Source organism: Suncus etruscus, chromosome 4 (genome assembly GCF_024139225.1).
Source record: "Suncus etruscus isolate mSunEtr1 chromosome 4, mSunEtr1.pri.cur, whole genome shotgun sequence".
NCBI classification, from domain to species: domain Eukaryota; kingdom Metazoa; phylum Chordata; class Mammalia; order Eulipotyphla; family Soricidae; genus Suncus; species Suncus etruscus.
Window position 1 is genome coordinate 48,886,180 of NC_064851.1, and position 27,638 is coordinate 48,913,817.

The 27,638-nt window shown below is 40.2% G+C and overlaps 1 protein-coding gene across 1 annotated transcript in view; it reads right to left on the reverse strand.

Annotated features, from left to right (window-relative positions):
• Positions 1-27,638, reverse strand: part of AOPEP (aminopeptidase O (putative)) — a 363,790-nt gene that overhangs the window by 106,201 nt on the left and 229,951 nt on the right. Inside the window, exons 7-8 of the mRNA XM_049772315.1 lie at positions 3,883-3,985; positions 3,082-3,189 (exon numbers count right to left, since the gene is read on the reverse strand). Of these exons, the coding sequence (XP_049628272.1) occupies positions 3,082-3,189; positions 3,883-3,985 (211 nt within the window). The remainder of the gene's footprint in view (positions 1-3,081; positions 3,190-3,882; positions 3,986-27,638) is intronic.

Sequence of the window (27,638 nt, forward strand, 5' to 3'; positions counted from 1 at the left end):
AACAACAACAAAACCAAATCATACGGTCATATCAATTGATGCAGAGAAAGCATTTGATAAGGTCCAAAACTCATTCTTGATAAAAACACTCAGCAAGATGGAAATGAAAGAAACTTTTCTCAATATAGTCAAAGCTATCTACCCCAAGTCAATGGCAAATATTATCAGCTGACCCGGGACAGACCTGGGTTCTATCCCCAGAATTCCTATGTCCCCAGAGCCTGCATTCTGAGTGCAGAACCAGGAGTAACTCCTGACTGCCACTGGGTATGTCCCTAAAACAAAACAAAACCCATAAAATTAGTGTTTGTAATAACATATGTGCACATCTATAAGTATATGTTATACTTAAATAAACCTTTTTTACCTAAATTTTTAGGGAATGTTCAGAATAGGCTATTACAGAGGAAATAAAATGGGAATGTGATGGTGTAGAATAGATCTAAGGAAGTGAAACTAGGGAAGAGATTGTTACTGCGAAAAGGTCTCTTTTGGATGGGGTTTGATTAAAAATATTCTAAAATTAGTGATGATTGCAGCAAAATCTTGTGCTTATGCTAAAGACCACCGATGCATAATTTTTCTTGTTTTTTTGTGGCCACGCTGATGGTGCTTAGTGGCTCTGTGTTCAGGAAAGACCCCTCACTATGCGCAGGGAACCCCATGCAGTGCCAGGGATCAAACAGGCTTAGCACTTCAAGGGGAAATCACCTAATCTCTGGGACTATCTCTCCAGCCTGATTTGAGTACTTTAAAAAGATAATATTTACAACAAAAATATGTAAATTATATTTCAATAAAGCTTATAAATATGAGACTATTTTTCAAAAAAGGTTTTTGTTTTTTTTTAAAGGGAACAATGTGGTGAAGGAAGTAGTATGTTTTTCATGTCACAGTAAATGCGATGCACTCACTGACACTGTAGTCTCATTTGTGGTAAGAAGTGGGTATCAGTAGAAGGGATTTGGGTTTAATCAATCTCACAGACTTCTTTTTTTGTTGATTTTTTTCAGTTGATTTAATTTTTAAGTTAAATTTAATCTTATTATAATAATATCTTTATTTAAGCACCATGATTACAAACATGTTTGTGGTTGGGTTTCAGTCATAAAAAGTATACTCCGACTTCAGCAGTGCAACCTTCCTGCCTCCAATGCTACCAATCTCCCTCCTCCTCCACCCCCTGCCTGTTTTTGAGACAGACATTCTATTTCTCTCATTCATTACCATTATCATGATAGTTGTTTGTGTAGTTATTTCTCTAACTGCACTCACCACTCTTTGTGGTAAGCTTCATATTGTGGGCTGATCTTTCTAGTCCTCTCCTCTATTGTCTCTGGGTATTATTATCATATTCTCTTTTATTTTTCTTAAATTCCACAGCTGAGTGAGACTATTTTGTGTCTACCTCTATGGTGAGGTGGGGGCACCTCTGAATATCTCTCACAATGTTGAAGACACCCTCAAAGTGATGTCCTGTAAAAAAGAGTGACTGATGAAAGAATATGCAATGTAACATTCGAACATACAATGATCTCTTCTTTCATTTTGTTTTTGTTTGTCCTGGCAGCACTCAAGGCTTACTCCAGGCTCTGTACTCAGAAATTGCTCCTGGCAGGCCTGGGGCACCATTTGGGATGCTGGGAATAGAACTGGGTTCAATCCTGAGTTGGCCATGTGCAAGTCAAATGCCCTGACACTGTGTATTGTTCTAGCCCCATTGATTCTTATTATCTCAACCTGTAATTGCAAATGCATGGCAAACATACTTTGCTACTTCAAAAATCCATTATCTTGCATGCTGAAGCCATACTATAGCAGGTAGGGCACTTGCCTTGCACACAGCTATCCTAGGATCGATCCCTGGATTCCCATGTAGTCTCTTGCTTCCTGACAGAGCCAGGAATGTGGCCCAAAAACCAAGTAAAATAAAATAAAAAAAAACCCAGACAAGAATTAGTCTATTCATGTTATGTTTTTATTATTCCCAACTTTATATAGGCATATCCTTTAATGACAAAACATCAGCATTGCACCTGAGCATAACTGCAAAATATCAAAAACACCCTTTAGCCTTCAACGAATCTGTCTTCTTTATGAGCACTGTTTTCAGAGTCTTCCTATTACTTTCTTTATACATGCAACTTGGCTCCAAGTCTGTGTAAGGTGACAGTTTTATGGCCAAGTTGTCTAAATTTTCCACTGTACCTTGTTCTAAGACTGTTTCTGTAATCTAGATGTCCTACTACATGCCAATCACATATTAAATCCCAGTGAAATAAAGAGTGTGGCCATTTTGTCTATCATACAGGCATAAGGATGCTCTAGAAACAAATGGCCTTAAGATATGATCATAAAGTAAGACACTGACAGCAGGCAATGAAAATGGGGAACATAGAGTGATGAATATCTCTTTTGCCAGGGGACTCAGATTGTGGCATTATAACTGAGACTAGAAGATTAGAAGGATGGGGCCAGAGAAATAGCACAACAGTTTGGTGTTTGCCTTGCATGTGGCTGACCCGGGACAGAATCAGGTTCGATTACAGGCATCTCCTATGGTCCCCCAAGCCTGCCAGGAGCAATTTCTGTGTGCAGAACCAGGAGTAACCCCTGAATGCCACCAGGTATGGCCCAAAAACAAAACAATGAAACAGAAACAAAAACACAAGATTAGAAGAAAAAGTTTTGCAAAGAGTGTTTCAGAGAGAGAGAGAGAGAGAGAGAGTGAGAGTGAGAGAGAGAGAGAGAGAGAGAGAGAGAGAGAGAGAGAGAGAGAGAGAGAGAGAGAGAGAGAGAACCACAGGGTTGTTTTGTTCTGCTGAGTTTGTGTTTAAAGCTACTGAAGGTACACATGGCCACAGCACTGGCACAGGAAAGTTTGAGGTCTTGGTCTGTTTTCAAACTACAGGTTCATCAAACTCCCTAACACACTATGTGTTTGTGTCCTCACCACTAACTTCTCTATTTTTTTATTATAGTAAATCATAAATATTTGCTCTACATTTTAATACATCATCTCCCATGTACCACTAATTTCTCCAGTTGTATACCATGCTCTTGTGGGGACACATAAATTACCTGAGAAAGAATCAACTGCCCATGAAATGTGTGCACAAATTTTCTTAAAACTGTAAAATAGGCATCATCTCCAAGTCTTCTGGCAAGGAACTGAAGAAGAAAATAGCCCTAGAAGAAAAAGAGGGGAAAAATGAAGCTAATCTCACAGCCAGCTCTTAAACCAACCAGTGGACTCTGCATGTGAAAGGCCCTCGCCAATATGGCTGAACTAGAAATCAATGGTTCAACTTCTCTTTCAATTCATCTGTGCTCTCCTTAGTTTTCATGGGGTCCAGATGTGCATTGTGGACCAAAAGGGAAGAAGGAGGTCCTACCTAGGCTTTTCCCACCTGTGTGAAAGGCCTTTACAACTATAACTGTATTTTATAGCAGGAACCTGGCAGCATTTTAAGCCTCTGCTCTTCCAAGCTACATGAAGCAGCAAATAGGAAGATATGGGGAAAAAAGTACTATGTCCTTTTAATTCCTTTCAAATGTGCCATTTGGGAGATAGCTTCAATAGTAGATAGAGTACTTGGCAAGGAAGTGATCTTGCTAGACCTTAAGTCCTTAAGCACTGCTAGATCTTGGAAAGGCACCACCTGAGTAGAGGTATATCCCATACAAAAAGGAGAAAAAAAATAAGAAGTCAAGCATGCTGGTGTCCTTTGTGGGGGTTACAGAGTGCCTTAACTACCAGATAAGCCCACTTACCTGGCATCACAATGTTGATGATTATTGGTCTGTATCATATTACTAACTTTAGTGTTTATGTGCATAATGTATTGCACCCTATTGAAATTGTCATTTATGTGTATTTACCTTTAAATAATGGACTTGCATGAAGACCTTTTCTGGATTGAGACCATGTTTGACAACAGATGATCCAGAGTCACTTATATGGCCAGTTTTTTCTTTATTGGGTCTAAAGTGATGCAGAAAAAAAAATTCGTTAAGTACAGGACATTCTTAACTAATCAGGTCAGGTTTCCTATTTTTAGAGCTCCTCAATAGGTACTTAATTCTATTGAATGGTAAAGTTTACATTATAAATTCGTCTACTGAACAAGGGGGGGTTCTATTTGGGTTGGCAACCTGAGGCTGGCTATTGGCAACATTTTATATTATCCTTTCCAAGATTAAAGCTTGCCAAACCCTCAAGGAATTGAAGCTCCAGTATGAATTATTTAAGAACTTAGACCCTTTTCTTCTGGTACAAATGGTGGGCTGGAAAACTCAATGGAAAAATGCAGTTTGACTTGGAAGATTTAGAAACTTTTTCCCGCCCTTGCCAAAAAAAAAAATATTCTGAAAGCCCCAATGTATTCACATCTCTTAATTTACATTGGTAATTAAAGCTTCTTCAGGAAATATTTATACTCTGGAGCCATTTTAGAATCACAAAAACAAACACAGAAATAACAGAAACAGCCCATGTGTTTAGAAGACGTGCATGTTTGGGCCGGGGAGATGCATAGTCAGTAAAGCACTTGTATGTGGCCAACCCAGGTTCGATCGCTGGCATCCCATATGGTCTACCAAGCCTGCCAGAAGTGATCCCTAAGTGCAGACCAGGAGTAAGTCCTGCCCACCATCAACTGTGACCCAAAAACAAAACAAGAAAACCAAAAGAAAAAAAGACATGCACTTTAGCACATTATTCAATCTCATTTCACAGATGAGAAAAACAGGCAGACAAAAATGAATAAATCCAGGGGTCTTGAGACTTATTCTGATGAGAAGAAACATAATGGTTAAACCAGTCTTATTTTCTCAGCATTATTTTTTTTTAATTTAGGCTTCATTTTTTTAGTATTTTTCTTTCAATTTCCTTTAATAAAATGTAATTGTTTTACAGTCAGGATTTAACAATGAACTAAAATCAAAGTACATGACAAGATATTTCTGCTTTGAGCTGTTTTAAACTCACCATTTACTGAATAAACACTGAAGGGCATTTAGTGGGGTGAAGGGAAGGCAAAGACCAAGAAGAGGATTGGCAGAGCCCAAAGGTGGGGTCGGCATAAGTCCAAGAAGCCAGTTACAACCTGGTTGAGTTCTGGGGAGATTAGAGTGGCTTACTGGGTTTTAGAAAGTCAACAACTTGGGTGTCTCCAAGTGTAGGAAAGAGAGAGAAAGTTCTCTCCTGTTTGATCTTAGGACAATAGTTCCTTTGCACCAAAACTGTGCCCAAACAGCTCATCCATTGGAATTGCATCCCACAGACCCTCATGCCACATGCCATCACATTAGCATAGTTTCAGGACATCAGGACATGAGGCGGAACAGAGCAGATGGCAGTCACAAACATTAATTAGTCCTGACACTCAAACACTTGTTAGCAATGAGGAAGAAATCCTGATGCCTGGAGGAATATGAAGAATATTAGAAACCTGTTTTGTGAAGGAAAACCTGATATACTCACAAAAAAAAGTAGTGTTTATTTTAATGAAGTTCTAGAATAACCATGGATTAATTAATGGATTAATTAATTGACTAAGCCATGTTATGAATAAATCAGGACTGGGGTACATGATGTGGGAATCTGGTAGTTAAACTGGAAAAGAGGATGGAACAAAACTTTATGGTATGAGATAACATCCCATATCCTGACTGAAATTTTAGTTGTACAAATATATAAATTTGTCAAAATTCATAGAAGGATATGTAAGATTTGTGCTTTAAACTATAAGTAAATTATAATGAGACAAATGTGGAACTCTGGTAAATACATTCACACTGAACTTTAAGGACCTTAAGGATATTGATACCTTCTATTTACAAGGCATTTGAAAAAGAAAAGATGGATTGAGAGATAAAGTGAATGACAGAGACATAATAAAGTAAATGACAATGTAGCACAGTGGTGGGGAATGACTAGCACAGTAGGCAGCGAGATGGTGGTGGTGATGGGCGAGATTATTACTGGCAAAGAGCTTTTTGGAAAATAATAAGAAAGGTTAAATGATACTGAGTATAGTATATCTCATTAGGCTGATGCTGTACCTAAAAGCAAGCCAGAGTTCTGGCTGGCATTTTCTAACTACAATGTAAATCTGCTGTTATTGACAAAATGAATTCTGATAGGAGCTCAGGGAATTATCAGCTGTGCATTCCAAGCAAAGACATTAAAAAGAGGATTTGGACTGTGGCATGTGGTTCAGCAGTAGCTCATATGCAAAGCAGGTGTAAAGGCCTGGGTTCAATCCCCAGCACCTCCCCTGCCAAAAAAAAGATACCAGGTCATCGTTATATACAGATGAGGTCTTCACTGGGGAAAGGGTTCAAAGAACTCTCTTAATTCTGTTAAATTATTGTGAATGTAAAATTATTTCAAAGCATAAAGTTGATTTTAAAAGATACAGCAAAATAAATAAATAGATAAAAAGATACAGCACATATATGTGGCCTGACCCTTTGTGTGACACCTGATTTTGAGTATAAAATCTTTATAGTGTTCAGTTTCTGGTTTTCTTTTTTTGGCTTTTGGGTCACACCCAGCAGCGCTCAGGGGTTACTTCCTATGCTTAGAAATCGCCCCTGGCAGGTTCAGGGGACCATATGGGATGCCGGGATTTGAACCACCGACCTTCTGCATGAAAGGCAACCACCTTACCTCCATGCTATCTCTCCGGCCCCTATAGTGTTCAGTTTTTAAATCCAATCTGGGGCTGAAGCAATAGCACAATGAGTAGAGCATTTGCCTTGCATATAATCCATCTAGCTTCAATCCACAGCATCACACATAGTCTCCTGAGCCTGCAAGGACTAATTTCTGAGCGCTGAGCCAGGTGTAACCCCTGAGCAGAGCAAGTTATGACATCCCCCTGGATTCATCCTTGACAGCAAATGGTCTCTGGAGTATTGCAAATATATCTAAGCTGGTCTTCAAGCATCACTAGGTCCTACCAGCATCAACTCAATGGACACTGACTGTTGGGCCCACACAGCACTGCTGGCTGAACATTGACAGAAGTGCCTAATCCTAGCTTCACTGGGAATAGACCCTATTTTTAAAAATAACAAAATTCATATTTGTCTTAAAGTTCTAGGAAGTTAGGTCTGGGGATATTTATTGCCCCAACACTTTGTAGACTATACCACACTAAAGGCATTATTTTAATTCTGAGTAAAAAGTGATGACTGAATAATTGAAAGTAAAGGGATTTATTTAAAAAATAAATAAAAGTACACTCTGGAGATTTGCCACCAACTTGCCTTTGAACAGTGCAATCAAAGAGAATGGGGCAAAGACAGTGTGCACCTTTAACGAACAACTTGGTACTGCCTCAGACCTGACAATTTTGACCATGTGCTTCTTACCATGGATTTAACAGCTATCCAGTATAGAGTGTTTTTCCCCACCTGGGGCCTTTATTCTATAACAGACACAGGAGGCTATTTATTTGGTCTTGAAAAGGTAATTGTTAAGACAATTTCTGACCAAAAAAAAGGGGGGGGGGTACATTCCTTCTCTGAGGAGCCAGAGGAAAGTGCAGGAGGAATCATTTATGCTGGAGATACCAGAAGAAAGACTTGCTGCTATGGGAGAGGTCAGCTGTGGAGAGGAAAGGGAAGGCATTCCGGTGGCAGAACCATGAGAGACAAACAAGTCAACTATAGCAGGAAGGTTGAAAAAGAAAATATAGACTTAGAAAAACAGGAAGCAATGAACAGCAACACAAAACCAAAACAATGCCAAGGTCTTTTATGAAGGGAGATTGAGTTTGGGGCCCATACCTAGTGGTGGACCAGGACTACTCCTGACTGCATTTAGAGATTACTTCTAGAGATGCTTGTGGGACTACATGTATTGCCAGGTATTAAACCGGGATTGGCCTTGTGCAAAGCAAATACTTCAAGTCCTGAACTATGCCACTGATCCCCATTCTAAGGTTTAGAATGCCCATAAATATAAAATTTCTCTCTAATAAACCACATGTAAAGGGAAAACCAAGAAACACACTAATATACCAACCAACTATGTTGAATACTTCCATATTTAACCATGTAAGACACATTACACATTTGGGTTGGGTGGGGTTTGTGTCACACCCGGCAGCACTCAGGAGTTACTACTGGCTATTGGCTCTGTGCTCAGAAGTCTCTCCTAGCAGGCTTGGGGTACAATATAGGATTCCGGGAATCAAATCGGAGTCCATCTGGGGTTGGCCACATGCATGACAAATGCCCAACCACTATGCTATCGCTCCAGCCCCAGTAGACACAACTTTAATATGCATCAAAAAAGATGAACAAAAAATAGAGAGTAAAGATACCAATATACTCAGGTGGTTTCTGAGAAAAGTAGATTTCATATGTACAAAATGCTAAAGAAGAGGAGGAAAAACAATGCTAAATATAAGGAGAACAGGAAATGTAAAATTGTTGCCAGGAATAAAAATATTTAGCTTGAACTAATACTAGTGAAGAATGCCTGGCACAACAAAAAGGGCTTTAGAAGTGATGTTTAGACAGAAGTGATGGAACAATAAGAACTACTTCCTGCCAAGGAGGACAATTTTCTGATTCTACAAGTATACATCTGTTCTAACAGAATGAATGAGAGATGATGGATGTGTGCAGAGCAGAGGCTAAGAGTTTGGTTCCAGACCAGGGCTCTTTTTTTTGTTTTGTTTTGTTTTGTTTTGGTTTGGTTTGGTTTGGTTTTGGTTTTTGGTTCATACCTGGCAGCGGTCAAGGGTTATTCCTGGCTCTGTGATCAGAAATCGCTCCTGGCAGGCTCGGGGGACCATGTGAGATGCCAGGATTTGAAATACTGTCCATCCTGGATCAGCTGCGTGCAAGGCAAATGCCCTACCGCTGTGCTATTTTTCTGGCCCCAGCTCTCTCTGATTAACATATTCAAGCATGTTTCTTCGTCTATCCAATGGGAACCACAGCCATTTTGAGGACTCAAAAAGATGATGCCCGAGTTGTGGTTGGCACATCAGAAGCACTCAAAAATCATTTCTGAGGAGGGAACAGAAAGCCTGGTAGTACAACTGACTGCATTAAGAAGTCATATGAGGCCCCCTGGGCTGACCACTTAGTCCAGGGGACCGAGATCCCCCCACACCAGGCGGGTCTTCAGGGCCACGCCTGGTTAATCGGGCCCTGGGGGGAGGGGGTGAGAAATTCCTCCCTATGCATCCAAAAACTACAGAGGCAGGGCTGGGCTCAGAACACTCCGCATGCCAGGATTTCTGGGTTTCTTCGACTGGTATGTTGGGGGCTCTGGGCAGGACAGCTAGCCACAGGCCCCCTGGGCTGACCACTTAGTCCAGGGGACTGAGATCCCTCCACACCAGGCGGGTCTTCAGGGCCACACCTGGTTAATCGGGCCCTGGGGGGAGGGGGTGAGAAATTCCTCCCTATGCATCCCAAAACTACAGAGTTGCACGGGGGCCGCGCACACTTTAAGCATTAAGAGTATTCCTTATCTTTATGTTATGTTTTGCGTATCCAGAATGTTCATTTTGTATTCTGCCCTATCCCACAACCCTACAAAGCTCTTTTTTACTCCTTAATTCTCTAACCCCCCCCCCAAACATCACTAACCTACATTACTCTTTTTTACTTCAGTACTGTACAATCCTAATCACAGACCAAAGCCGTGTATTGTGTGCAACAACCCCAAATTGTTTCAAGATACATAAAATGGACACGTATTTCTTTAGAATATTTTGTGTTCTTTCTCTGACAGCTATAATTCTTACTAAATATTGTCTTATACAGTGATGATTGTAACCACTTTTTATCTTCTCTTTATGAGCTGTTTAACAAGGGATTTTGGTGAAAGAGTCCCCCAGTTTAATGCTTATGATTGAACCATATCATGGGAATCAGTTGGACTTGTTCTTATGGCCCCCATATGCACCAATAACACCACGTGGCATTGCTCCTTTTTTGCATAGGCACATTAAAATGGGAAAATACTATACATATAAATAAGATCCTATCTAATAGAGATTGGAACACACAAATCTTGTAGTGCAAAGGGACCTTACACCCTGAACATTGACATAATGACCTCGCACAGACCTCAGAAGAAAGGGCATTTTCCATTCACCCCTGAACCAGGGAAGCCATCCACGAAACATCCAGGCTTGTCTATAACATCACCTGGAAGTAATCCTCTACCACGGAAGACCCTACACTGCTCAGACATCGACCTGCTCAAAAGTGACTTCCCTTAACGCTGAGAAGACTTAACAACAACAACGACCTGCTTACAGGACAGGGCTCCCTGCATTGCCCTTTGATTGTGAGGTGAAAGGAGAGGACGCTCCACATCCTGACTTCAATGTAGGATATGCAGATTCCAGGATCTTTAATACAGAAACATGATACCAACAACAGATACTGTGTGAAAAATAAAAGTGTGTTGGGACTACAGGCAATGTCTTGGATTGGACGATCTAGCTTGCCTGGAGCCTAGAGTTGGTCTTGTGTCAGGAAACTTCAGGGGTCAGATCTCTTTGTATTTAGGCCAAGGTTATTCCTTTCCATGTCCCTCATATTTTGGTGGGTCTATGCAAACAACAATTGCCACTCTAACACCATTTTTACTGTGCTCCTTTGACTCTAATCCTTAAAAAGAACCCACTTAAAATTTGAGGTTAACTTAAGCTAATATGCATGTACATGGAAATGTAGAAAAATACTATGCCTGTAATGTTTAAGGAGTTACGTAAGTTTTATGGCTTTAGATTGCCTTGTGTGCTGTTAAGAAATATTATAATGTGTTACAATCTGGGGACTTGAGGGACAAAGTAATTGTACATGGATTCTGTCTTATTTATCTTAATGTTCTTTGGCTGAAATTTCAAAGTTAAGATATCAGCAAGGGGACTTCTGAGAATTATGTTATGAGTGATTATCCTTCCACTGTAACTTTACCTTGTCCTCTTTCTTTGCATCTTTGTTCTCATAATGAAAAATAAAAAATTATAAAAAAAGTCATATGATACTGGGTTCAAAAATGAGTACATGAGAATTAAGAGGACCAGTCCATGAAAAGAAGCTTGACACAAAGAACAGAAAGTGTAGTTAGAGTAGAGAAGGGTCTACTATGAAAGTGATAGTTGGAACTGGTCATTCTGGATAAGAACTGGGTGCTGAAAGGGGATAAAGTAAAATGCATGGCACCCCTCATTAACAGTAGTGCAAACCACAGTGTCAAAAAAAGAAGAGAGACAGAGAAAGTAAATAAAGTAAAATGCCTTCCCCAGAAGCAGGTGAGGCATGTGGGTAGGAGAGAAGAGGGCATCAGGGAGGATGAGAGGGAAACTGGGGACACTGGTGGCAGGAAATGTGCACTAGTGAAGGTTGTTGTATATTTTATCACTGTGACTCCATCATGAAGAACTTTATTTGTGAGAAAAATGTATTATAAAGAACCTTGTAACCACAGTGTTTAAAATTAAAAATAAAAAAATAACTAGTATAAACCCAACTGGACTAATGCTCATCCTCCTCTCACCCCAACCTCACCATCCAAATCAATGTAATAATGGTTGCCCTACTACATTCTTCATAATAGTTGGAGAGGGGCATTGTGAGTGAAGAGAACAAATGGCTGAGTAAGCACTAATTCTCTCAAACTCATATGACAAAACCAAAACCATAGACAAATGGCCAGGAAAAGAGTCAAGAGACTTCTGAGATATATGGGTCATGCCTATGCACTGCTGCTCTGGGCCAGACTCAAAGGAAGGTGAATGCAGTGCAGCTGAGGAAAGCCGACTTAACTGTGATTTACTCCTCCAGCAAAGTGCTTTCTTACTGGAAGAGCCCAATCTTTATACCCAGGTAGAAGCTAAATTGATTGTGAGGGATATAGAAAGGATTAAAAAAATCACTGTTAGTGATTTAAAGGATCCTTTAAATCCTGTTATTTTTAAAAGATAAAAACAATCCTGAATCTATTTTAGGCTACAGCATTAAGAAGTAAAAATTGTGCCAGAGAGATAGCATGGAGGTGAGGCGTTTGCCTTGCACGCAGAAGGATGGTGTTAAAATCCCAGCATCCCATATGGTCCCCTAAGCCTGCCAGGAGCGATTTCTGAGCGTAGAGCCAGGAGTAACCCCTGAGTGCAGCCAGGTGTGACCCCAAAATAAAAAAAAGTAAAATATTACCTATTCATCCACTGAGTTTTCTATAGAGCCCTGGTCTACCTAAACAGAATATAGGGTTGATTCTAACTCAAAATAAAATGAATGAAAGGAAACAAATGAATTTTATTCAAATGCAAAATATTGCAGGATAGATTTACTTAGAATATACTGTGAAAATAGCACCTGAGTAATACAAATCTTTATTATTATTATATAATTATATTATATTATATTATATTATATTATATTATATTATATTATATTATATTATTATATTATATTATTATTATATTATATTATATTATTATTTGCAGGGTTCTATTTGGGGCAGAAGTAAGGAAAAAATGTGCATATGAAATGTACCTGAACAGCTATCTGAACAGCCAAGTTAAAGAGTCTCTCTCTTGATTTAGGGATAAGGAATTATGCGACATACAAACAGTCATATAGACACACACACACACATACACACACACACACACACACACAAATACACAGAACACCTGAAATTGATAAAAAGCAAAGAAGAAAACGCAAAGTAGGGCCCGGAGAAATAGCACAGCGGCATTTGCCTTGCAAACAGCGGATCCAGGACCAAAGGTGGTTGGTTCGAATCCCGGTGTCCCATATGGTCCCCCGTGCCTGGCAGGAGCTATTTCTGAGCAGACAGCCAGGAGTAACTCCTGAGCACCGCTGGGTGTGACCCAAAAACAAAACAAAACAAAACAAAAACAAAAACAAACAAACAAAAACAACAGAAAATGCAAAGTAAAAATGGAAAACTCTTTGTTTACTTCATCAAAAATACTCATGACTTCATCCTGGAAAGAGACAAATGAGACAAGCATGGCTTCCTTTTTTACAAAGAGGTGGTTAGCATCACATTTCAAATGCCACCATCATGTGTGATGCTATGTGCCAACATAATGGAAAAGATCCTCTCATCTATGACTCAAAGAGAAGCAGATGGCATGCAGTAACTGGAGGAGGAAACGCAGGAATGCTCTCTCAGCAGAGGAGAGCCATACTCAGAACCACAGGGTCCACGAGAGAAGGCATGTCTGCATGGGGTCCAGCCCACAGCAGGATGTGAAGTCTCACTAATATTGGAAAGGTAGAGACTTCCTTAGCACTGGAAGTAACTTCATATGGTGCATTTTAAAATGTTTATTTTTTTTAAAAATGATCTATTTTTGAAAGCTAGCATGTACACATTCATATAGCAGATAAATCCAGCTTATGAACACAGAATTCTAAATTTTAAATTAAGCTAGTAAGGATCAGTGACTACATAGGACTTATTCTAGAATCTGAAGATTTTTTGATCTTTTTGGTATTCATTAACAATGGGTAACATGACAACACAGCAAAGGGAAAATAAATGATTGAGTAAAGAACAGAATTTGATAAATTGGCTATTTTTCCTAGAGAAATGTTCAATATTCAGAAACTAAATATTACACTTATTTTATGGAAGAAAAATAATTTTATTTAAAGAAATTTACTTAGATAAATATGAAGGGAGAAAAGGAGAGACATGTATGTTCTGGAAGGAACTGGGAGGGCCGGAGAGATAGCATGGAGGTAAGGCTTTTGCCTTGCATACAGAAGGACGGTAGTTTGAATCCTAGTTTCCCAGATGATCCCCTGAGCCTGCTGCGGGCAATTTCTGAGCTTAGAGCCAGGAGTAGCCCCTGAGCGCTGCCGAGTGTGACCCAAAAACCAAAAACTAAAAACCAAAAAAAAAAAAGGAAGGAACTGGGAAATCTCCAAAGGGACAAAAGTCCAGAGTATACAAGTCAGGTAGAGATATGAGTTGAACTCCTGGTGGAGAATGTGCCAATAATTACATTCTTTTTTTTTTTTTTTTTGGTTTTTGGGCCACACCCGATAATGCTCAGGGGTTACTCCTGGCTATGTGCTCAGAAGTTGCTCCTGGCTTGGGGGACCATATGGGACACCGGGGGATCGAACCGCGGTCCGTCCAAGGTTAGCGCCACCGCCCGGCCCCAATAATTACATTCTTAATGTGGCTAAGTACACTAATTATTAATCAATTTACTGTGTATGACCTAGTCCTGACATTGAACACTTTGTACATCAGCAGTAAATTAGTGAAAGACGATTCATTCTGAAAGCAAAAACTAGAAATTACCAAAAATGTCTAGTGCTTTAGAAAGTGCTAGTTTGTTCACATCTTGGAATATTTTATGAAAATGAAAAAACAGCCTATATATATCAATAATAGGACAAAGACTGGGCTTATATTATTAAGAGAAAAATAGATTCAGCAAAAAATAGCACACCAAATTTGGTGTATATGCCAGTACTTGAGAGGTGCTTTTATGAAAATGAATTATTACACTGTATGGATACTATAAAATAAATACTATGAAGATAATATCTTGGCAGCCAGCTTTGAAACTGGCTCCTTGAACCAAGCCAATATCCACCATGATTTATTCTTTCATTCATCTCCTCAAAATTTATTTTCCATCTCTCTTTTGTACAGTTGCTGGTCAACTTCACAAAGGCAACAGTGATGTTATTAGATCTTACAGAATATACTATGCATTCCATTATTATACTCTCAAGAAGATGGAGGTATAATTCACACATCATTAAAATCATTCTTTTAAAAAGATAGAAATCAATTCAGTGGTTTTTACTATATTCACAAGATTGAGCAGCCCTCACCTGAATCTAATTCCAGGACATTTTCATCAAACCAAGAATGGAAAGCTATTCTAGGGACTGGGAGATAGCTCAGTCATCAAAGTACCTCCCTTCTAAGTGTGAGGCTATGTGTCCAGCCCTGGTGATGCTGCATGCGCTGCTCTGCTAAGATCTCTGACAGAACAAGCCATTTTTGGTTATAATGCAGCCAGGTGTGTGAGCACCCCACTAAATTGAAAGTTCCTAGTAAAACCCAGCAACCAAGCAGGCAAAAGCACTGAAGAGAGGATTGACTCAATGTGAGCACAACAAAGATTCTGGTAGGGACTACTACCACACCATCCAAGCACCACTACTGAGCCAGTGCAACCACTGTGCATACTGCAGGAGTGTGTGAGCACTGGAACCTGATATGTCAATAAAAAATAAGATGGGGTTTGAAATGCGTTTTCATTAAAAACTTAGTTTAAATTCTATTATGAGGGGGTCCTGAAGATATATATAATCCAGGAGCTCATATATATAAAACATGCATTCTACAACTGGGTACACATACTTAAGTCTCTAGAGCAGGGGTGGCAAACAATTTTGACACAAAGGGCCAAAATTTTAAACTGTGAGAGTCAGAGAGCCACACCACGCAGTGACCTGCCAAAACAGACAAACACTCACACAAAAACATATAATGTTAACAATAATATATGAAACACATATTGCATTTTGCCATTTTGAGTGAGGGTAAAAATCCTGCAGTGATGGTGAGGGAGTGCTGCGTCCTCCACACTCAGAACTAATGGCAAGATGTGACTCAACATGTGACACACGGGTCCCCCGCTCGCTGGCCCATGTGGGAGACGGGAGGATGCAGCCTAGGGGCGGGACTCCGCGCTCAGAGATCTCTCCTCAGAGGTCCCTCCTAGAAGCAACAGAACAAAATCCAAACTTGGCAAAGAGCCGCATTCATTTTGGCGGGGAGCTGCATACAGCTCAAAAGCCACCTGTTCGCCACCCCTGCTCTAGAGCATCCATATTGGGTAAATAAGTCAAACAATAACTATCTGTAAGTAAGTGAGACAATATTACATATAAAATAACCAAGACTCCACAAAAACCTACTAGAACGAAAAAAGAAATTCAGCAAAGTTGCAGGATATAAAATCAATATAAAAAAAGATGTATACCACATTGGGAATTTAAGAAAAATAGATTTACTGGGCCCGGAGAGATAGCACAGCGGCGTTTGCCTTGCAAGCAGCCGATCCAGGACCAAAGGTGATTGGTTCGAATCCCGGTGTCACATATGGTCCCCCGTGCCTGCCAGGAGCTATTTCTGAGCAGACAGCCAAGAGTAACCCCTGAGCACCGCCGGGTGTGGCCCAAAAACCAAAAAAAGAAAAATAGATTTACAATCAAACCAACAGTATTATACATCAAAATAAATTTAAAAAAGAAGCTAGAAAATATTACAGGCTAGAAAGAGCTTACCTTGCATGTGGCTGACCCAGGTTCAAATCACTGACACCACTGAGGGTACCCAAGTACTACCAAAATTTACTCCACAGTACAAACCTAGGAATAGCCTTTAAGCATTGTTGAGTGTGGGTCAAAAACAAAATGGAAAAAAAAGTTTTAAATTTAACCAAGGAAGTAGAAGACCTATACAAAATAAACCTGTACATAGATAGTGAAACGATGTTATAGTTTATGTATTGAAAGAATATCTACTGCAAAATGTCAACACTAATACCAAAACAATATACAGATTTAGCAAAAGTTCTATTAAAATTCCAATGCCACTCTTTTGGGTTTGATTTTTGTTTTGGGGGCACACTCAGCAGTGGTTGGGGCTTACTCCTGGCTCTATGGTGTAAGGGTTACTGGCAAGTTCAGGAGATAATATGAAGTGCCAGGAGTCAACCACATGCAAGGCAAGTGCCTACTCACTGTACTATTTTTGTGATCCATCAAGAATACTTTTTATGAAAAAAAAAAAAGAGAGAATACTTTTTATGGGGGCCAGAGTGGTGGCGCAGAGCGGTAAGGCATCTTCCTTGCTGGCACTAGCCTAGGATGGACTGCCCTTTGATCCCCTGGCATCCCATATGGTCAACCAAGCTAGGAGCCATTTCTGAGTGCATAGCCAGGAGTAACCCGAGTGTCACCGGGTGTGGCCCCCAAAAAACAAACAAAAGAATACTTTTTATGAACCAGAATAAACAACCCTAAAATTTGAATGGAAGCACAAAAGATGCCAAATAACCTACACAACAAAAGAACAAAATTGTAGCTTACTTGTTATACCTACTCTAGTCAGATTACAAAATTATGGGCCCGGAGAGATAGCACAGCGGTGTTTGTCTAGCAAGCAGCCGATCCAGGACCAAAGGTGGTTGGTTCGAATCCCGGTGCCTGCCAGGAGCTATTTCTGAGCAGACAGCCAGGAGTAACCCCTGAGCACTGCCGGGTGTGACCCCCCCCCCAAAAAAAAACCAAAAAAAAAAAAAGATTACAAAATTATTGTAAAAAATGGTATTGGCATAAAATAACACATCAATAAAACAGAAATTTCAGAAATATTCCCGTGAATCACTCAATTTACTTATGATAAGGGTCACAAATAGTATAGGTGAATATAGTTTTAATGATGCTGGGAATTAGTCATATGCAAAAGAATGAAAACATACCATTACCTCACATAATCTACCTCACCTACCCACAAAAATCTCTAAATAAATTAAACTTCAAGAAGTAGTAGATTTGTTTTTAAATTTTAGTTATATTAGATTAAGTTTTTAGCTATTCTATAAGAATGCTAAATATTAGAAAATATTAGTTTATCTTACTATTCCAGTGGTACTTTCAAAATTCATATATCCTACACTGGAGAGAGAGCAAAGGTGTAAGGCTTTTGCCTCGCATACAGCCAACCTCAGATGGATCCCACCACATATAGTCCCCTGAATGCTACTAGGAGTAATCCCTGAGCAGAGAGCAGGAGTAAGACCTGAGCACCACAGGTGTGACTAAAAATAAATAAATAAAGTACATGTCCTTTATAATAATGTACAACAAAGTATTAAATGGATTAAAAACTTAAAACAGAAACAATAAAACTCCACATGATAATTTTCTTTTGTGGTTTTTTTCTTTTTGTGGTTGGGAACACACCCTGCAGTGCTCAGGGGCTGTTTCTGACTTTGTGTTCAGGAATAACCCTTAGTTAGTGCTGAGAGACCATATGTAGGGCTAGAGATTCAAACCAGAGTTGAAGCTGACAAAGTCACATGCCAGATAAATGCCTTATCCCCTGTACTATTTCTCTGGTTCCCATGATAATTTTCTTGACTTCAATCTTAGCAATGATTTTTTAGATCCACTCCAAAAAAAAGACAACAAAATAAAAATCAAAGACTGAGGCAAAACCAATCTAAAGAAACTAAACGCTCAACTAAATTAAATGGTGAGCCGCTAAATGGAAGAAGATACTTACAAATAAGATATATAATAACTAGTTAATATTGAAAATATTTAAAGAAATTAGATAATTCAATAATAAAAATAAAGACCAAAATCCAACTGAAAAATAGAGGATCTGAAAAGATACTTTTTCCAAAGGAGACAAATAGAACGCCACCACCATAACTAATCATTAAGGAAATGCAGATCAAATAAAAGCCCTAGTGAAATAATACTTCATTCATGTAGGAATGATTCTTATCAAATAGAAGAAATGACAAGTGCTGGCATGGAGAAAAAAAAAAAAGGGAATCCTAATATGCAGTTAATTAGTGGGAATGTAAATTTGTATAGTGACTATGGAAATCAATATGTGGGTATCTCAAAAATAAAAAAGATACACCAATTCAACTTCTGGTTACTTATCTGAAAAATAAACTGAAATACATAACTCAAAATAACTCAAAAATAAATATTATCTCGAGGCCGGCATGGTGGCGCTAGAGGTAAGGTGTCTGCCTTGCCAGCACTAGCCTAGGATGAACAGCGATTCAATCCCCTGGCATCCCATATGGTCCCCAAAGCCAGGAGCAACTTCTGAGCACATAGCCAGGAGTAAACCCTGAGCGTTACCAGGTGTCGCCCAAAAAAACCCAAATAAATAAATACATATTATCTCTAGAGCCAGGGCTATAATGCAAGAAGTAGGGTGTTTACCTGGCTTGTAACTAACCCTTGTTTAACTTCTAGGATCCAATATGGTCCCCCAAGCTCTGCTAGGAGTGATCCCTGAGCACAGAGTTAAGAGTAAGCCCTAGCCACCCCCATACTATGTTTATTGTAGCATTATTTATAATAGCCAAACAAGAAAAGAACCTAAGTGCCCATAAGTGAATGAAAGGATAAGGAAGCTGTGGTTAGGGCCAGAAAGATAGGGGTTAAGGTTCTTTTGTCTTGTACTACTTAGCCCACTGGTTTGATGTCCTACTCTACATACAATTACCCAGGAGAAAGCCCTAGGCATAGCAGGGTGGGCTAAAACTCACCTCCCTATGCCACCCCACAGAGTCTACAGATTAGTATTATTTGGTCACAATGAAGAACAAAGTCTTTGCTAAGTGAAATAAGTCAGAGAAAGATAAACACTGTGGGGCTTACAGTTATAAGTGCATTAAATAACAAAAATGAACAGAAAACCAAATTCACTGATAAAGAAAAGAGACTGATAGCTGTCCAAGGTTATAGTGATTGAGAGGTGATTGAGAGGGTCAAACCTCCAGTAAGGTGTAGTAATGTGATGTCTGATGAACTACTATATATTTAAGTACACATTATTGTATAGTTCCCCCTTCCCTTTGCTTTTGTGATGAGGGTTGGCATATGATTGGCTGAGGACTTGCTGAGGGCTATATATTAACTATTCTGGTGCTGTGGGTAGCACCAGGAATCACAAACATCAGTGCTACTGGGACCAAACTCAAGGTCTTATGCTTGCAAGCACAAGCCCTGTCATGAACCCTGTAGCGAGTCATCATCAGTTCTCTGTGTTACATAATGGAAAGTTGCTAAGAACTAATTTAAGAATCTAAAAAGAGAGATTATAGATTGATTTGTGTAGGCAAATTGCTTTTTAGGAAAATATTTCATAGGCAAATGGTGTCAGTGAATCAGTGCTATAAAGGGCAGCAATATAAAAAGGAGCAATATAGAAGGAGCATATAGCATTTATTTCCTAAGGTTTCACAATAACGATTTCAAGGCAAGGATCTACCAAGACAGGAATGAAAATTTATAACTTTTCAAGTAAGTTTTGTTACTACATCTTTTGTTCAAGGTGAAGAGTAGTGGGAGAAAGCATGGTTCATTGAACAGTGGTTATGTTTTCTATATTTTAAAAACCCTACTAACATTATGACAAAAAAAAAAGAAACACCATGCACAGTAAGTATATAATTAGTGGTCTCTAGGGGATAGTTCTATTTCCTCTTTCATAAATAGCTAAATTATGGGCAATAGGGAATGGTCAAGACAAATGAAGAGAAAGGGTTGAGATCAATTGTTTGGGACATGTTTGTCATCTTTGTTAAGTAAATAAGTGAGAGCTGAGAGTGTCTTGTCCCTCCCACAGAAACATGAACCCTTCGGGCAGCTGAGATGTGGGAATGGCTGGCCTTCCAAACAGGAAAGGACAGTTTCAGGCTGGCAAGGAACTCTTGGACATTTTCCAGAAAATTATGGCAAAGTTATAGCTCCCTCCTGTCATGAAAGGCTAGAGAGTCTTCAAAAATAGCTGGCTATGCATGTGGTTCAAATCAGAAAAAGGACACGGGAATAATGTGGGGAGGTGGTCTTGGGCATGAAACAGAGGGTATCAAACAGAAAATTTGAGGGACTGACAGCAAGGCTTGGGGAATTGCATCAGTTCTTGGGGTTGGAACTCTGCAAGAACTTTTGAAAGCCATGGAGATAAGAATGTTTTTCTTCTCAGGGCCAAGAGGAACTTCTCAAAGCCCAGAGGAACTTTACAGAACAGATCAGTTGAGTGGGTCTTCTGGCAAGATGAGACCAGAAGGAGGGTTCTGAAGTTCTCAGGTCTTAAAATTTCTCTCAGAAACTTCCCACTTAAGTAACTCTTAACCTAAGAGACCAGCTCATTTGTTTTTGTTTTAGTGTCTCTGACTGTCCAATGCTTTTATACCACCTTCTCATTCTTAATAAGGCCTTTTTATATGAAAAAAAACCTCAACTTCATATACAATTCATATACAATGAATCTTCTGGCCAGTTTGTCAGGAGGAAGACATGTGTTCACAGGCTCCATTGGGAAAGAGACAGTACAATACCCTTGTGGACACTAGAGCAAGTGGCAGCACTGAAGAGCCAGCCCAAGGGAGAGCCTGGAAAGGAGTAGGAAGGACCAGGAGGGCAAGTCAGGGGCCTGTGGTATTACACTAGTGCAATTATAGCTTTGTCACATGATAACAAACATTTACCAGAGTCTGGCCCAGACATCCCCAAAATTATTTGGCATACTGACTCCTTTGTAGAAAAATAAAAATTACTCAGTGGTTTCCCCTCCAGACCAAACAAACATTGGAACAAACAGAAAATGTCCCCACAATGAATGTCACACAAGATCACTGCTACCCCATGGATAATTCCAGATGCCCAGAGGCTCACATGACCTGGCTGCCTTCCTATGTCCCCTCTTCCTATTATTGTCTGCCTGCCCCAGTCTCATACTGGTTTTTGGTTTTTGGGTCACACCCGGCAGCACTCAGGGGTTACTCCTGGCTCCATGCTCAGAAATTGCTCCTGGCAGGCTTGGGGGACCATATGGGATGCCGGGATTCGAGCCAATGACCATCTGCATGAAAGGCAAACGCCTTACCTCCATGCTATCTCTCCGCCCCCCCCAACCCCAGTCTCATACTGGGACCACCAATTTACGCAATATTTATTTGGTAATTCACAGGGCCATATGACCCCAGCTGAGAAACAATGGTCTAGTGCTGAGTTGATACTGGAAATTGACAGTAATCAGCCATTTTAGGTCCATCTGAATGACAGTTTCCCAGATTCAGTTTCACGTGTTCTACATGATTTGCAGGTACTTCTCAGATTTGTTCCCATGCTTATCATCTCCAAGTTTCAGTGAGGAGACTGAAGTTCAATGCCAAATGACCTCTGTCCAAGTCACATAGCAAGGTGTGGAAATGGGACTGGACTCACATCCTGGCAGTCCCACTAATAGGTTTATCTTTATAAACCCTCTGCTACTATCCAGAGTGGACAGACAAGCTCAGGAATAAAGTTCAGGCCAGAACCCTCAACTGTCTTTCTAAAAGAAAAAAGCATGGCTATACGTTGGTCTCAAAGGAAGCAGGGGTGTTTACTTCCATTGTCCAGAGTCAGAACAAACTTGTGTTTGTGTGTGTGTGGTTATGATGGAGAAAGTGAGTTGAGCCACAGGTGGCAGAGTTGGGACTATTCAGCTCTGGATTCTGAGATTGCCTCTGACAGTTCTTTGAGAACCTGTGGTGTTGAGGATGGAACCAGGGTTGGCTGCAATGCAAGGCTATATAGACCTTTTGTCCACTCTCATCAGCTCCACCGAGATCCTTTACTGTTATTCTGATAGATCTAAAATGGCTGATTATTGTCAGTGTCCAGTTTTTCAGCACTAGACTACTGTTTCTCAACTGGGGGTCACATGACCCTGTGGATTGCCAGATGAAAATTCCATAAACTGGGGATCCCTGTGTGGGACTGGGGAGAAGACAATAATAGGAAGAGAGGACATAGGAAGGCCATAAGGAAGGTAGCTTTATCTACAACAATGGCTTTCCATCACACTTTTCAGAAGCCCTCTTTAAAGCTGCATTCATATTTCTAAGAGTTTTGGAAAGTTCCAAATGAGTTTAGACACAAGCTAAGTCCACCAAGACCCCAAGCACTTCTAAATTCAGCCTGAGCTTCCAAAAATAGTTACTTTCTGCCATCTGCCCTCTACACAATGTCTTTCATGTGTTATTCCAAGGATGGATAATCTTCCCAGAACTTCATTTGTATCATACTATTCTGGGAGCTGAAAATAGCTTTCCCCTGGCCAGATAATCACATGCAAACTCTTACAGTGGCATCTAAAGATTATTCTTGCTTTACATATGGTCTATTGGCCCACTTTTATCTCATAGGTTCACAATGACAAATTCACTTCCCACAAGTCCATTTCCACAAGCAATAATTCATTGTCATATTCACCAGCCTCAATAACTGATTTCTCAATACTCTTCTTTCTTACAATTTCCCAAGACTTCTTCCCAAGGCCCCTTTCATTTTTTATGTTTCAGTCATATAGAAAGTTCTGGTTCTGAAGCTCCTGGTTCTGTATCCAAAGTTGCTCTTATAGCGTAAGGGGATAAAGTAGTGCCAAAAAGTAAACTGCTCACACACAAGACAGGTGCCTTAACCCTTGTATTATCTCTCTAGATCTTTCTTTCCCATTTTTCTTCATAAGAAAAGAATGATTACATTTCCTACTACCATAAATTAGGCAGTCAGTTTCCCATGGCTGACACTCACAGAGGTGAGTACATTGTTAGTGCCTCTGTCTGGGCAAACAGCCATAGTGGTCATGGCACCTTACCAGCTAGGTAAGTACTAATGGTCCTCTCAACCTAAGCCTACTACTATTAAATTTTCAGCTCATAGAATACAGAAGACACAGCTTGACTTGTCTATGGGGCCGGCGAGGTGGCGCTAGAGGTAAGGTGTCTGTCTTGTAAGCACTAGCGTAGGACAGATGCGGTTTGATCTCCAGGCGTCCCATATGGTCCCCCCCAAGCCAGGGGCAATTTCCGAGTGCTTAGCCAGGAGTAACCTCTGAGCATCAAACAGGTGTGGCCCAAAAACCAAAAAAAAAAAAAAAAAAGAAGAAACTACATAAAATTAAAGGTTTTCTGCATGGCAAAAGAGACATGGGCCAAAACTAAAAGACAGCTAATTCAATGGAAAAATGAATCCATATTCAACAAACCATATAAAGAGTTTATGTTGAGAACAAGAATGTGGTACAAAAGGAACTCTCATTGACTGCTGGTGGGAACATTGGTTCAATTCCTGTGTAAAACAGTATGGAGATTTCTCATTACAGTAAGAATTGAGCTGCCATGAAACCATGTGCAAAAGTCAAATCAAAATGGATTAAAGACCTGGATATCTGACCTGAATCCATAAGGCACATAGAAGAAAACTCAGGAAGAACTCTCTGGGATAATGAAGTTAAAGGCAACACCACTGATTAAGCAAATGAGAACAAAGATAAACTGTGGGACTCCACTAATTTAGAAACTTTTTTACTTCAAAGGAAACAATGACCAGGATACAAAAAATGTTCATAGAATTGGACAAATTATTCATTCAATGCCCATCTGATAAGGGCTTAATAACTAAGATATTCAAGGCATTGGTAGAGCTTAACAAGAAAAAAAATATCCTGGGGCTAGAGCAATAGCACAGAGGATAGGCCACTTCCCTTGCATGCCGCTGACCCAAGAGTCACCCAGGTTCAATCCCCAGCATCCCATATGGTCCCCGAGCCTACCAGGAGCAATTTCTGAATTTAGAACCAAGAGTAACCTCTATGTGCCACCAGGTGTGGCCCAAACCCCCACCAAAAAAGAAAAAAAAAAATCCAACACCATCAAAAATGAAGAAGAGATAAACAGAAATGTCCTCAAAGATGAAATGCCAATGGTCAAAAGGCACATGAAAAAATGCTCCACAGCATTAATCACCAGGGACATGCAACTCATAACAATAATGAGATATCATCTCACACCACAAAGACTGGCATATATCAAAAACAAGAACAACTAGTGCTGGCATGGATGTGGGGAGAAAGAGATTTTCAATCACTGCTGGTGGGAATGTAAACTGGCCCAGCCCTTTTGGAAAACAGTATGGACATTCCTCAATGTTAAGGGTGTGTCCAGGAAAATGTCAAATTCCCATTGCAACACCTAAGACAATGGGAGGACTCTAGTCACAGGGATGGGAAATGAACAGTAGGCTGGCCCTGTAGCACCTGTGAAGCAAGTTATGAAACTGCAAGGGATGTTTCAAAGGAGGGAGAGTAGGATTGAAGTGGAATCAACCTCATTATCATCACCATGAAGGAAAAGCAGGTGGATTAAAAGGAGACCAGGGGCTCAGGATGAAAGACCAGGGCCCAGGAAAGAAGGAAGGAGATCAGGGGACCAGGATGAAAAAAACAAAAAACAAAAAAACAAAAACAATCATCAAAGAGAAGCTGCAGTGAAGTGGTAAGAGACCTGCTGTTTTACAAGGATGAAAAATCAGATTTTGATAGGCATGTTAGAGGTGAAAGCTTTATTTACACTGGGGAAGGCTCACATCAACTTCTGGCTGTTTTGAGACCACAGCTAACAGGGCTTGGGGATTACTTATGATTGGGATCTGTGACCTCATGTGAATTTGGCCACATGTAAGACAAGCACCATAACCCTGTTTTTTTTTTTTTTTAGATAAGGCTTGCTATTTTCAAAAATATGTATAAAGCTTATATTATGTGCTAACTCACAGCACATGTATTCAGGATAAAGAGATGTAGCTGAGACTAGCGTGAGAAATTCACAAGGAAGGTAATCTCTCTTTCCTTCATTTTTCTAGAATAGTTTCGATTATGGGCATAGCAGCTCAGAGAAAAAGCAGTGTTAGATTAGGGGCCTGTCAGTACCTTTTTAATATGATCTATTTGAACGATTCCCTCAGCAAGAACTTGCCTTAAACAATGAATCCAGCAAGAAGTGATATAAATCACACACAATAAAAACCAATAGCAATTTCTTCTGATCTGCCACGGTAGTGCTTCCATCTCCCAGTTTGTCAGAATATGTTAACTAGAAACATTTAGAGATAAAATGTCAGATCCAGTGATATCCCAGAGACTAGAACAGGGAAGCCTTTCAAGAAGATGCTGATCCTCCCTTCCCTCATCTCCTCTAAAAGGATATGATCTCAAAGCCAGGGAGTGGCAGTGAAGGCACAGCAGGAGGGGTGGAGCTGTGGCAGCTACACCAGAGAAGGATGGTGGAGAAGCTGAAGCTAGTTTTCAGAGAACCACTGGTTCTGTCTCTGGAAAGCCATCTTTAATAATTAACAAAAGGGAAAAGGCATGATGTCAGTAATGGGAACCAAGCATCTCAAAACTCTGAGCCTTGTCTCCCAAGACGGCAGTCAAAGGATGGGCTGCTGAGCCAATGCAAGTGGAGGTGGCTAGGAAAACATGGCTTATTATGACCACAAAACTAACCATCAGATAGGCCTAAGATACATTTGGTGAGCCATTATCCAACACTGGATGTATATGGATGCCACAAATAGAAACTGTTCTGATAATCATGAAAAATGTTACTGGGGTGGGGGCGGAGGTGGGAAAGGAACCATACCAGGCAGTATCTGGGGTTTAGGTGATGCCAGAAATTGAACCCAGGCCTCCTGCATGCAAAGCTCTTTGAGCTAACTCCCCAAGCCAAAACAGTTCTTCTAATTTCTGACATCAGTGCCAATAAAAAAAAAAAGTTCATTATATATTACTAGATATTTTCTCTTAAAATAACAAGACACACATTTTTATAAAAAATAATTGGGGGGGTGCAAAGAGATAGCATGGAGGTAAGGCATTTGCCTTGCATGCAGAAGGTCGGTGGTTAGAATCCCGGCATCCCATATGGTCCCCTGAGCCTGCCAGGAGCGATTTCTGAGCTTAGAGCCAGGAGTAACCCCTGAGTGCTGCCGGATGTGACCCAAAAAACAAAAAACTACAAACAAAAAAAATTTTTTTGGTATATTACTAGTTGCTTTCTCTTAAAATAACAAGAACATGCTTTTGTATGTATAAAAAGACAATGTACATCCCACAGCTGCTGCCATGTCAGCTCATCCGCCAGCTCTCTAGACTCATTTTGTTCTCAAAAGTAATGTAGGGGCTGGAGCAGTAGGGCAAGGGATAAGGCGTCTGCCGGCTAGCCTAAGATGGACCTCGGTCTGATCCCCTGGCGTCTCATATTGTCCCCCTACCAGGAGCGAGATTTCTGAGCGCATAGCCAGGAGTAACCCCTGAGCATCATTGGGTGTGGCCCCCCCCCCCAAAAAAAGTAATGTAAACCAAACCATGAAAAATCATGGGATACCAGCCTCAGAGCTGAGAACTGAGGCACTCTCAGGAGGATTGATGGGCCAAGACCCTGTAAAAATTATTTTGTGCTTGCTAAGGGGGCAGACTTCAGGGTGGGTGAAAATTCAGAAACAATAGGAGAAGGAATGTTATGCTGGTGATGGGATTGGTATTTGAACATGTACTGGCATCCATGTAAGCAATGGTGTTTAAAGTAATTAAAAACTATTTAAAAATGTCCTCTGCAATATATGGGACATATGTACACATAAGATTCTTACTTATTATAAACACAAATGTTAACTGCTTTTTAATTATTTTTATATTATATCTATATTGCTTGCTGTCTGTTAACACACACACACACACACACACACACACACACACACGGCAGTGCTTGAGGTTACTGCTGACTGAACTCAGGGTCGTTCCTGGTGACCTCAGGGGACAGGGATCAAACCTAAATTGGCAGCATGCAAAGCAATGCCCTATCCAGTGTACTACCGCTCTGCCACTATAGTTCACTTTAAATATCCTTTTCTCTCTTCCTTGTCTCCCTTTGAGTTTATTCTCTCTTCCATCTTCTTCCCTCCCTCCCTCCCTCTTTCCCTCCCTCCCTTCCTCC